This window comes from Cebus imitator, unplaced genomic scaffold (assembly GCF_001604975.1).
Source record: "Cebus imitator isolate Cc_AM_T3 unplaced genomic scaffold, Cebus_imitator-1.0 Scaffold115, whole genome shotgun sequence".
NCBI lineage: Eukaryota > Metazoa > Chordata > Mammalia > Primates > Cebidae > Cebus > Cebus imitator.
The window spans coordinates 2958992-2971037 of record NW_016107430.1 but is presented as its reverse complement, the minus strand read 5'-3'; the positions used below and the strand labels follow the sequence as shown (position 1 = coordinate 2971037).

At 39.9% G+C, this 12046-nt stretch overlaps 1 protein-coding gene across 2 annotated transcripts; it reads left to right on the top strand.

The window, feature by feature from the left end:
* The first annotated feature begins 5259 nt into the window (after nt 1-5259).
* On the top strand, nt 5260-11438 carry TMEM100 (transmembrane protein 100). 2 transcript variants are annotated; one of them, XM_017538816.2, is made up of 4 exons: nt 5260-5336; nt 6481-6572; nt 8380-8490; nt 9947-11438. In XM_017538816.2, exon 4 carries the CDS (start codon nt 10012-10014, stop codon nt 10414-10416), a length of 405 nt encoding a protein of 134 aa, XP_017394305.1. In that variant the 5' UTR covers nt 5260-5336; nt 6481-6572; nt 8380-8490; nt 9947-10011; the 3' UTR covers nt 10417-11438. The 2 variants fall into 2 exon arrangements, with proteins under 2 accessions (XP_017394305.1, XP_017394304.1); XM_017538815.2 differs by having other exon boundaries at nt 8348-8490.
* The last annotated feature ends 608 nt before the right edge of the window (nt 11439-12046 follow it).

Sequence of the window (12046 nt, the reverse complement as noted above, 5' to 3'; positions counted from 1 at the left end):
TCAAAGTAGACTCAGTGCCCCTCTGTGTGCCCTGATGGAAGAAACATCATGTTCTCATTCTGCGGCTGTGTACTCTCTGGGGATCATTGGTTTTACCACATTTTTACATTGCTTTTTCAAGACAATACTGCCTGTTTCCTGCATAGTTTATTTAAGTAAACAAAAAGGAGACAGTAAAGTTCTGTCTCCTTTACAAAATGAGACTTTAAAATTTTTATCTAAAGAAAGAGAGCAAGAGATCTGCTCTCTGCATTGTTCCATAAGATAAGTTCATAAGATAAACAGTTCTGTTTTGAACTCAGTTCAGCTGGGCAAATTGTTATGTTTCCTAACACCCACACACGTCGTGGATATCAAAGACTTTTTAATAGGATAAAAATGTTTCCAAAAGGTTTGTTGAGCTAGTTCTATCCTCAATTAATACACCACTGCAGAGGAGGGAAGGCAATGACATTTTTTTTTTTCTGGTGAAGCAACCATTTTAAAACCCATGAGATTATCTGAAGGCAAGTTTACTCCTTATGAGCTACAGAAAGTGTGCCATCATTTGAACACAGAAACAGTATCTCACAGGGATTAGGAAGATATGCTTTGGCATTAATCAGACCTTGGTTCTAGTCCTAGGCACCATTTTCCAAATTTAATTGAATAATTATTATAATTACTATTCATTTATAAATTAATATTTATCATTATAATAGGGAATAATTAATGTACTTAGCACTAAATATCTGAGTACCTTAAAATAACACATTTAAATAATTGTCTAAGTTTCAAGTTTACATCTGATTTCAATGTAGAGTCATTCTTTTATTTATTCATTGACTTATTTGGTAATGACTTTCCAAGCATGCAAAATTGATGGTAATATCATTGAGGAACTGATAGATGATTTCCCAACCAACATGATCATGGTAAACGCCTCAATATAAAAGCTTGCTTCCATTGCATGAGGCCCAGAGCAGAACATTTCAAAATAAATCTGTAGTGGATTTGGATTGCTATTGTTTTAAAGCATTAACTCATGGGGGAAACATAGGTTCTTAGTAAGGCAAAAGCATTTCTTCATATGTGAAGTGAGGAGACGAGAATCTTCTATATATTCCTTCTTCATGAGTAGTACCTTAGAGTAGTGACCACTGGAGAAAATGTTTTCATTACCAGAAAGTATCTCTGTAGTGCTTATTTTAAAATAATGTCTAACACTATAAAAAAAGAATTACATAGTTATGTTCTTGTTCTCAAGGAATTTAAAATTGAACATATAACCAATATATTCTTTGCATATGGTCAGTAAAAATAAAGTCTCAAATTGGAATTCTTAAAATATTTTCTTATTCTATGCAAAGCATTAGCAATCTCACATCCTATGCGTATATATTGTGTGTCAGCAATTTTGTGTGTGTGTGCATATGCATATGGAATGAAATGAATTATAAAATTATTCACAATTTTAAGTGGAAAATTTATTTGTGGGCCTATGACAGCATTTTTTGACGATTCAGACAATGCATCAGGCAGTAATGCCAACTTTCTCTAGCATTTGCCTCTCCACAGGGGAAGTGAATAATTATTGCATATTCCTCACTCCATATCTACTCTTTGTCCTGACCTGTTTCTGCTCACAGCAACCTCAAGCTATTAATTACTTAGGCTTTAAAACCTTACAAACTCCTCTCCCTTGACAACTTTCCCTACTTGAAATTCATTGCTGAGTTTTGCTGATTCTACCATTGCAGTGACTTCCTACCTGACCACATTTCCCAATATCAGGTGCCCAGTGCCTCTTACCTGGACAATCACAGTGGCATCCGAACTGGTGTCACAGCCCACTTTCCCTGTCCCCATATTGACCTTCCCTAGGACATCCCAACACTATAAAGACAGGCTACTGTTTATAATGCACAGAGCTGACTGTGCCATCCTGTTCAAAACCACATTGCTCTCAAAATAAAGTCCAAGCTTGCCACTGAGGTAATAAACTGACCATAAACTATTTCCAGTCTTATTTTGACTGCTCTCTGCCTGCCCTGTGCTCTTTAAAATTTAGTCAAACAAGCTACTCAGTGCTCTTTGCAGAAGACTTGCACTTTTCAAAGCTGTGCTTGAATATAGGCTGGTTCTTCCACATGGAATCATTTTCTTTCCTTTTCTATTTATAATGTCAAATGCCTGTGTGCCATGAAGATTCCAACCACTACCACCGCCCACCACCTACACACACACACACACACACACACACACACACACTCCTAGGTCTGAATTGATTTCATCTTCCCTGGGCCTTCTACAGCCATTTGTTATTCCTTCTAGAAAAGGATTACCCACATTGGTGTCCCTATGACTTTCCTGTTCTGGATGGTAAACCCCATGAAAGCAGAGACCATGCTTTGTTCACTGTTTTGCATCTGCTCAGCTACAGCAGTTAGCAAGTTCATGGCACGCAAAGGAGCACAGGAAATAAAATGCTCCTGAAGGCAGAGGAATGTCCTGGGTGACTTTTGAAGTGGCCCAATTTCCATGGCATCTTCCACGGATTCCACAGGTACCAGGCATATGTCTGTCCTGGCCTCAAACCTACGAAAGCTACTTAGTAACGCAGCTCTATTTTAATGCCCAGATGCATAAGAAGCAAAATACATGGCTTAATCATTCTAGAAGCAATAGGCACCCCTTTTCAGAGCACTTTTCCCAAATGAAATCTAGTGAGAGTATATCACCCTGAACCCAGGAAAATGAGACTTAAGCCAAACTTAGGAAAATGTACGTAATCTAACTTTAAAAATGAATTTTTCACGACACAACATAGAAGAAGAAAGAGGTAACTAGATGTGAAACCTGGATCTGCCACTTTCCCTGTAAATAAAATACAAACACTTGAGAGAGATCTGTGTTACAGGTAGTGCACGTTAAATGCTTGCGTTAATGTGTCTCTTTCCTCTCCAAATGGAGCATATAGCGTGGGTCACCTCAGAATGAAGGAGCCCAGGTTCTGGAGTTAAACCCAGAAACAGTGCTAGTCTCTGAACATCCATTTCTTTCTCAGCAAAATAAAGAATTATAAAGTTATTTGTGAAAAATATCCTCCTGCTTCACTTACCAAGCCAGCAACTTAAAATCTATGGTTTAAACTGTGTTTTCAATTATTTGAGGGAGGCCAGCACTGATGAGCCTATCCTAAGCCAGTCATTTTAAGGACAGTGCTACCTATCCGGGAGAAGGCTAATCCCGTCGGAAAGCATATTCTGTTCTGTGAATATGGAATAGAGAGAAGCTAACTGACCCTTACAGAGTTACCACAGCTTATCAGTTTTTAGGACACTTTACATGTTGGAGGGTGGTTTCCAATTTCCAGTACCAGACTGATGTTGAAGCCTAGAAGTTGTGCATTGATTAGGAGTGGATTTGAAGTCACACAATGTTTACGTACATCATTTTATGAACAGGACAAGTGACATTGGTCACCAGAGCCTAGGGGGAGATTTCTCCTGTAAACAGGCATTAAAGGGCTCCAGGCTATCAAGTATAGAAAGGAGTGGCAAAAGGGTGAGGTCATTATGATCCCTTCCCTTCTCCTCCCTGGAAAAAAAAAAAGTATTGTGGTTTCCTGCAAGGCGCAGAATACGTGACCCATAGCTCACTCACTAAGGGGGCTGACTCTAAAAGTGTGCATTTGTCTTAGAAAAGAAAGTGTCAGCCCAATTGGAGGTAACTCTCGAACTTTGGCCTCCAAAGAATAACATAAAATAAAATTTTATATAAAAATAAAATTTAAAATTTTATATTTATATAAAATTCTATGAAAATGTATGGGGTTGTATCAGAATGACAGGAGTTTCAGTGCATATTCTGATTTTGAGACAAGAAAATCAATTCTTCTCATCTGAGACCAGAATGACAATTAGTTCTTGTTGAAGTGAGAGATTATTTACTAAGCTCTATTTTTTTATGTTTATGTGAAATTTCATAGTCACTCAGAACAAAACGGGGTAAGAGAACGGGGATTGTAATGTGCTTCTAAAAGATGTATGTTTCCATTTCTATATTCACATGGATCTTATGAGTTTCCATACTTATAAATTGATCACCAATTAGTAAAATATATATTTATATCTAAGGCCCATTTATTGTTCCTCTTGGTACTATCAGAATTCTCTGTTTAATATCCTAGACCTCAAAGAAAAGTGCTTTGGAGGAGCAAAAAAGGAAAGGGGGAATACTAACATGACCTGTTCTCCAAAATGAACACAAAAGCACAGATCACTTTTCAAAATGTCCATGATTTCAGAACATAAATGCAGACACACCCTTAAAAGAAGCATTAGAGAGGAGAAAACCTGGCCAGCTTCCCAAATCTCACTGCATCCAATTGGACTGGGTGATCACCAAGATCAAAGGCATGTGGTGATTGGACAGAGGGCCAGGAGGAACTGGCATCCTCAAGGCTGCTGGAAATTAGCCAGCTCAAACATACCAAGCACAAGCAAATTGGAAATAAAGACAGGCCGGTAATCAGATACACATGGGGCTACACTTCACGAAATGCAAACTTTATGTGTTCCCAAAGGAGGAATTTCCAGGTCTTCAACAGCATATACTCAATAGGAAAATCGAAACATCCCCTTTTGCAACCTAGAGCCTGAATCTTTGGCTTCCACTTTAGGGAAATGGTCAAAATGACCTCTTTGTCACAGTACCCACCATGCTCCCTGTCCTCCTGCACTTCCAGACCCCTCTCCCCTAAGTAACTTTGTCTCTCATCTACACACTTTCCAACCCCATACTGCCATAGAAATATAGAGCAAAGATTACAAATTCTTTTCGGTAGGTTCTGATTCACAAAGGGAGAGCATCAGAATGGGGGCTTTGGATAGAAAAAACCATGAAACAGCTACTCAGGAGGCTGAGGCAGGAGAATTGCCTGAACCCAGGAGGCGGAGGTTGTGGTGAGCCGAGATCGCGCCAGGCACTCCAGCCTGGGTAACATGAGTGAAACTCCGTCTCAAAAAAAAAAGAAAAAAGAAAAAAAGAAAAAACCATGAAAATGAGTGCCTGAATAAAGATATAAAAAGAGAAAAGTAAAGGAAGATATTATTTTCAAACTTGACGCCCTTTAAATGTGTATATATGGATTACATTTTCGTGGATGAAAACAGGGTAAAATTCAGCAGCATTTAAGGGATTTCCTCTCACCAAATTTTCTCCGGTCCCTTAATTTTGTTTAAGCCTTGCTGAGTACTTTGTTCACGGTCCCTAGAGTGGTGATTTGCATCCCCCTATCTGTGTTGCTGTTTGCAGGGCAGGCAGCTGTCTCAGTCTAACTCTAGCTGGGAAAGGTAAGGATCTTTGCTTTGCTGTTTGAAAGATCTGGGAAGGAAATGTCGAATGCCTAGGTGGGTTAGGGGCATAGATAGAATTCATTCATTGGAGGCTTTGAGAAAAGTTCTCCAAACTTAAAGGAGTCTCCTAAAGCCATGTGCTTTAGAAAGAACTAGAGAGATTTCCTCTTCCTTGTGAAAAGAGAGGGCTTGCAGAAGTAAGGCTGGTTGCATTGTGGATGAAATTTTGCATTTGGGGGCAGGTGTCCCTGAAGGGATCCACAGGGGCGTTTCATACGTTATAGACACAGGGTGGAAGGAGGAATAAACATTCAGAGGCAACACTAGATCACTAGGAATTCTCTTTGAATTTCAATTTGAAGAGGTAAAGTCAGTTAAAGTTGCTTGTGTCAGTGGTTAGGATAACCACTGATACAATTTCTGCTTTATGCCAAAGCTTTCTACTTCTTTAAATTTGGCGTACAAATCATCAGTTGTCTACTCAGGGTCTAGAGATGTGTATCTGTGTATCAAGGCAAGTGCATACACCCTGGAGCACTGGGGTGAATGAGGCACCTGAGCCTGACAAGGCTGAAGAAAGCTTTGGTACTGGAAGTGACGACAGACCAGCCCATGCTCCTAGGGCACAGAGGCACTCACTGTGCCTCATTATAGACTCAGCCAAGGGCTCACCATGGGAACAGGTGCCATTGTCCTCTCTCTAGAAGGTCAGTTTGTGCACCTTTAGCCTTGGTAACAGGAAAGCATGCTTTTCAACAAAATAAGGTGATGTTCAGAGCTTTGGTGCAGTTATTGGGCTATTTTGGAAGGGAAGTAGTACTGGAAAGTAGAGAGGAATTGTGGGTAAGAAGACAGCTCTTTTAAGGAGCTTCTCAAGAACCTCCATTATACGTAGCCTGCGGTCCCTATCTCACCATCTTCCCGGGACAACTTTGGCAAAAAAAGTATTTCTGACCCTCGACACCAAGTGACAGCGCTCATCACGGATGAAGGCTGTCTCTTCAGGTCTGACATTCTTAAAAGTGTGAGGATCATGGTGACCAAGGCCCTCCAGGTACTTGCCATGACTCCCCCAAGTCTCAGGGACTTTTCAACTTTATGTTTTATAATGACATAACACTCTCTCTGGCTTTCATTCTAGAATAAACAACTTCTGGTCCCTCTCCTTTTGTGACAAGTCATCCGGGCATTGCCACAAGGCAAGTCTGGGGAGTGTGCTGTGCTAGAGGAGAGGTAAGATGTTTGAGAGCATCCAAGCCTTTGCCAGCAATTAGAAAACTCTAACAATTTGTTTTTCTTCGAACAAAGAAGGAAAACAAATCTCTTCCAACAGTTAATTTGGATTTGTAGTTCACAGTATTAATTCGAAGGGGTTATTAACGCTTGTGCAGATGAAAAAATGAGGATGAAAAACGTTTAACTACAAAGTATAGGATGAGCTCCCAGTATTACCTTTTCTCCTCAAAAAGACAACCTAGGGCTTTACGTATTTCAAGATTTTAAAAATTGCACAGTTGTCTGTAAGAAAGCATAAAGCTATAAAACCCCTTTATAGGTATATGGGAGTGGGAAATAGATGTCTAACTTCATTGTTTAGGTGTATGAGGTGTCACGTTATACACTTTTAAATGTTTAAAATACCATGTTCCTTAAAGTGGGCCAAGGAACAGAGATCTCAACATAAGTAGGGAGCTTGTTACAGACCTACTGTATCAGAATCTGAATTTAGCAATCTCCCCAAGTGGTATATGTATCTATTAAAGATTAAGGTTCAAACCAGGGGTTTCTCTGTTACTGTGTGACCTTTGTCAAATTACTTAACCTCTCTGAGCCTGTTTCCTCATTTATGAACTAGTGAGAATTAATGTTAATGTGTGACATGTCTTAATATTGTGCCGTCTCCAGAGTAGGTGCTCTGTAAATGGTAGCAATTATCATGATGGTGATAATCTTGGTACTGGTAAAGTTACCTCCTTGGAAAAGCAGTAAACAATCATGTTTAGGCCGGGCTCGGTGGCTCACGCCTGTAATCCCAGCACTGTGGGAGGCCGAGGCGGGTGGATCATGAGGTCAAGAGATCAAGACCATCCTGGTCAACACGGTGAAACCCCGTCTCTACTAAAAATACAAAAAATTAGCTGGGCATGGTGGCGCGTGCCTGTAATCTCAGCTACTCAGGAGGCTGAGGCAGAAGAATCGCCTGAACCCAGGAGGTGGAGGTTGCGGTGAGCCGAGATCGCGCCATTGCACTCCAGCCTGGGTAACAAGAGCGAAACTCCGTCCCCCCAAAAAAAAAAAAAAAAATACAATCATGTTTAAATCAACATGACTGGCTTTTCCCCTTAACTGCAAACATTTGTGCCTCCTATCCTCGTTCCTAAATGAATTAACACTGAACAAGTGGGGATTTAACCTTCAGTTGACTATCACGCGCATATAAATAAAGAATAATGGGGAAACCTAGGAACATGGATTTTTGCTGGCTTAGAGATTGCATTCAGCTGCCCGATGACTTCACAGCTGTTTCTGCTGCCCTGGAGTGTCTGTCCCCTCCGTTCTGTCCCCTCAGCCGGGTCTGCAACACTGACTCTGGGATTTTCTTATAAAAATGTCTGATGGACTGATGGATGGGAGGAAGATCTGGAGGTCGGCAGGGGAAAAAATGAGTCATTCAAATTCACAAAGCAGACCGCTTAGTAAATACTGCAAGAGAAATAAAAGTAAAAGCTGGCTTCCGTCTCTGGGGAACCTGTAGAAATGATTTGGAGTTATCATGTCACCGAGCAAAGTTGGGGGAAGCCAAAACTCAGAATCTGCTGGCAAGGAAAAGAACTAAGGGAAAAAAAAAGTTAGGGAGGGGCAAACCCGAGGGGGAGGGAATAAAAAGACAGAGGGAGGGAAAGACAAGCGTCATTTAGGAACAGAGGTAGCCTGAAAGAAGCAGGAGCTCCAGGATCCTCAAAAAAGACCCTATAGTAAAGTATTTTTACATCTTTTCTTTTCCCCAGAAAAGGTTCCTAACCTGTCATTTTATTGACAGCCGAGCTGTGAGAGGCTCTTTCCCAGAAGTTGGACAAAGAGGCTCGAGCGTTGCTGTTTCTTCCCTTCCAAGTCAAGTTGCTTCTTTGGTAATGGATTGCCTGTCTCAGAGGTGAGTGTAAGTAATTTGGGGACAGATATTGATTTTCAGGTTAGCCCAATCTCAGCTTTGGGGTGAGGATAATTTTTCCAGACATAATCTCAAATATCTTTTAACTGTCCTCACCAGTAATTAGGGTGTCATTGGACAACAGTGATTAATTAGTTTGGTAATTAAAAATGGCATGTGAGTAGGCAGCTGTAATATTTAGTTTCATTGCTCAGGGAGTGATATTTTGACTTTCCAGGGCAGGGAAGAACTATTTGATTTGGAGTTGAACGTGTTTTCAGTGGATGCTTAATATATTCAAAGTAGTAATCTCATTGAAATGGTCTCAAGTATCTTTCTTTAAACTTGTTCAGTAACTACAACTGCTCAACTGTGTAGCGGCTAGACAGCTTTTTGAAAATGGAAGACAGTGACTTAACATGTCTGAGCAGCAGACAAGTTTTCACTGATTTCTCATAGACGGCATTTCAACCAGATGCTTTTGATCAAAAGTCCCAGGCTTTGTCCTGAAATTTTCAGGTTCAAAATACTTAGAAAGGGTCATTGCAGCAAAGGCATGGGGGGAAACGAAGTTTGTGAAGTTTTCCTGAAAATCTAGCATGCTTATTTGTTTATGTATGCTGTAGTATACATAATATGGAAATTTTGTATTGAGCTTAATAGAAAATTTGTGAATTGACAGCTAGTTACTCTAATAATTGATTTTATGTGTGCCAAGAGAAAGCACAAAATTATAACCCATGAAGGGGTTGAATTTTTGTTCTTATTTTTCTCTCTTCTGAGTGGAGGATATTTTTACATTTCAGATCACAAATCCCTACTGCATTGTCAATGAATTTTTTGCTGAATTGTCCACCTAAAATGGGTAATAAAAAGATCCCAGGAAGCAGGTTGCACTGTGTTTAATAGTAACACAATAAAGACTTGTTGTCTATCATTCGATGGAGAAGAACATCATTTGTTGCTGGCTGCTTGCCTTGACATTGATTTTGTGGGCAGTGAATGGGTGATAGTTTGGAATGAATGCATGTTATGTCCAGCAAGATTGGCAGAGTCTGAGTTGCTGTAAGTTGTGGAATTAATGGTGCAAAATATCGTTTGTAATATATTCTCCTTTTGAATGAGACCGTCTTTGGATTAGGATTCAGGCATTTCTGTGTGTTTAGAGGAAAGAGAAGCAATAGACAAAGCAAAACAGCTTTTGAAACATTTGTAGACCACCAGGGTATATTGAACACTGTGAGTGCTTCCTGCTTTTTCTGTCTTCCCTTCTTGTTCATTTGCTTCATCTTATTTTTTGCCTAAATGCAAAGAGAATGCAACCAATTCAAAAAAAGAGTAAAGTTGCTTTTCACATGGATCCGTGCCTCCTGGAAAGGAGGTGCCTCCCCAGCTTTTTATTTCTGTTTGTAGCGTTCATTCTGATACATGTAACTGACATCTCCTGTTATCTTCACAGCTTTCACCCTGGTGAGACTGTCCAGATCTAGTCTGTAAACCCAGCTTAGAGGCACTGTTGTAAAAATGACTGAAGAGCCCATCAAGGAGATCCTGGGAGCCCCAAAGTCTCAAATGGTGGCTACGATGGAGAAGAGCCCCAAGAGTGAAGTCGTGGTCACCACAGTCCCCCTGGTCAGTGAGATTCAGTTGATGGCTGCTACAGGGGGCACTGAGCTCTCCTGCTACCGCTGCATCATCCCCTTCGCCCTGGTTGTCTTCATCGCCGGCATCGTGGTCACCGCGGTGGCTTACAGCTTCAATTCCCACGGCTCCATCATCTCCATCTTTGGCCTGGTTGTTCTGTCATCTGGACTTTTTTTACTAGCCTCCAGTGCCTTATGCTGGAAAGTAAGACAAAGGAGCAAGAAAGCCAAGAGACGGGAGAGTCAGACGGCTCTTGTGGCAAATCAGAGAAGCTTGTTTGCTTGAGACTGGGCTACTGGGCCTAGAAAACCTGCTCTGACTTTGTCAACCAATTCACCTAGAACCATGGTGGGAGAGAACAGACTTGGTGTTAGAACAGACTGGAAGAATGGGGGTGGGAGGGCGGAGGGGCTTCTCCTTTGTGAGGAATGACTCATGTCTGATTAATGACAAACTTAACCCTAAGGGCTATTTCTGAGACTGAAAACTCAACTTTCTATTTACATTAAACATTTTTGGGGTCATGGGAGTGCATGGCATTAGACAGTGTTTGGTTCACCCTGTAAAGTAGCCAAGAAAAGATGGGAAAATAACAAGATAGGCCTGGCACACTAGACATTTGCCACCAAAAGAAATAACTCACACTCTTAAGATGTATCATAAAATTGTTCTGGCAAGGATCTAAATTGCCTTGGACTTTGTATATGTCTATGAAGTTATGTGATTTATTTTCAATACATTGATTCACTGGCATCTGTTTTTATTTTTCATTTTTAATAACTCATCACTGGTGGTACTTTATCTTAAAGAATAAACTAATATTGTTTATATTTTAACATTAGCTAGTTTTAGCCAGTTGTAATGATGTGTCAGAAGTAAAGAAAAACACATTAAAGGCATAGCTAATAGATACTGTTGGGGGTTAAATTAATATTAAAATAATCCAGTAGAGCACTTTTGATGATTTTTATATAAAAGTCAAGTATACATTTCATTTAGAATAATAAATACTTAACTGCTGCTAAAACTTCTTAAATGGTTGTTTCTATTGTTTTTTTATTGCAGTTCTAAATTGCCATCTTCCCTTGTCTCATTTGCAAGTTCTAAATTGTATTTCTCTCAAATGAACAGGTTCCTTCTTCTTTACTGGAGGATTTGTGTTTTTATCATATCAATTTTTCATTACTTCTGAATAGTTTTAATTACGTTTACTAAATTCTAAATGAGTTTTATGCTATTATAATTAGGAAATAAATGTCTTGGGTCAGGAACTTTATAATATACTATTAAATGTATATTATATTTTTATTAAATCAGTTGTTAATTATTTGCTTAACACATACGCCAGCACCAACTATATGCCAGGCACAATATAGATTCTCAGGTTGCTTACTCAGTGAGATCTAATACAGTGCAAATAAGGTTACTGCTTGAATTCTTCAGTGGTCATTGAGCTAGTCCACAGCTAGAACTCTACCCTGTAACTCCAGCCAGAAATACAGCTCATTCATGTAGTTTAAATCACCTTAAACTAGAATAGAAAGATAGGCATGAAGATTTCTTAAAACTTGGAAAACAAAATCAGCCTAGCATAGCCCATTCATTGAAAGTCATTCTATCCAGGAATTTAATTAAACATGGCAGGAACTCCCTTGTGCTCATGTAGTTTTGGTAAGCAGAAATACCCTAATGACTTTGCAGGGCAGATGGTGTCACAAACAGATCAACATTCCTCCCAACCAAATGCAAGTTATGGGACTGTGCTCATTTCAATGCAAGTGAGTCTGTGCCTTCACATGCCTCTTCTCTGTGCAAAGATATTCAAAGCCCCCGCACACCGATTGCTGTAAGAAGAAATTTCTCAGACAAGGTTCAAGATTCTCCAGTCTGATCCAAAAGGCTGTATCCAGTTTTC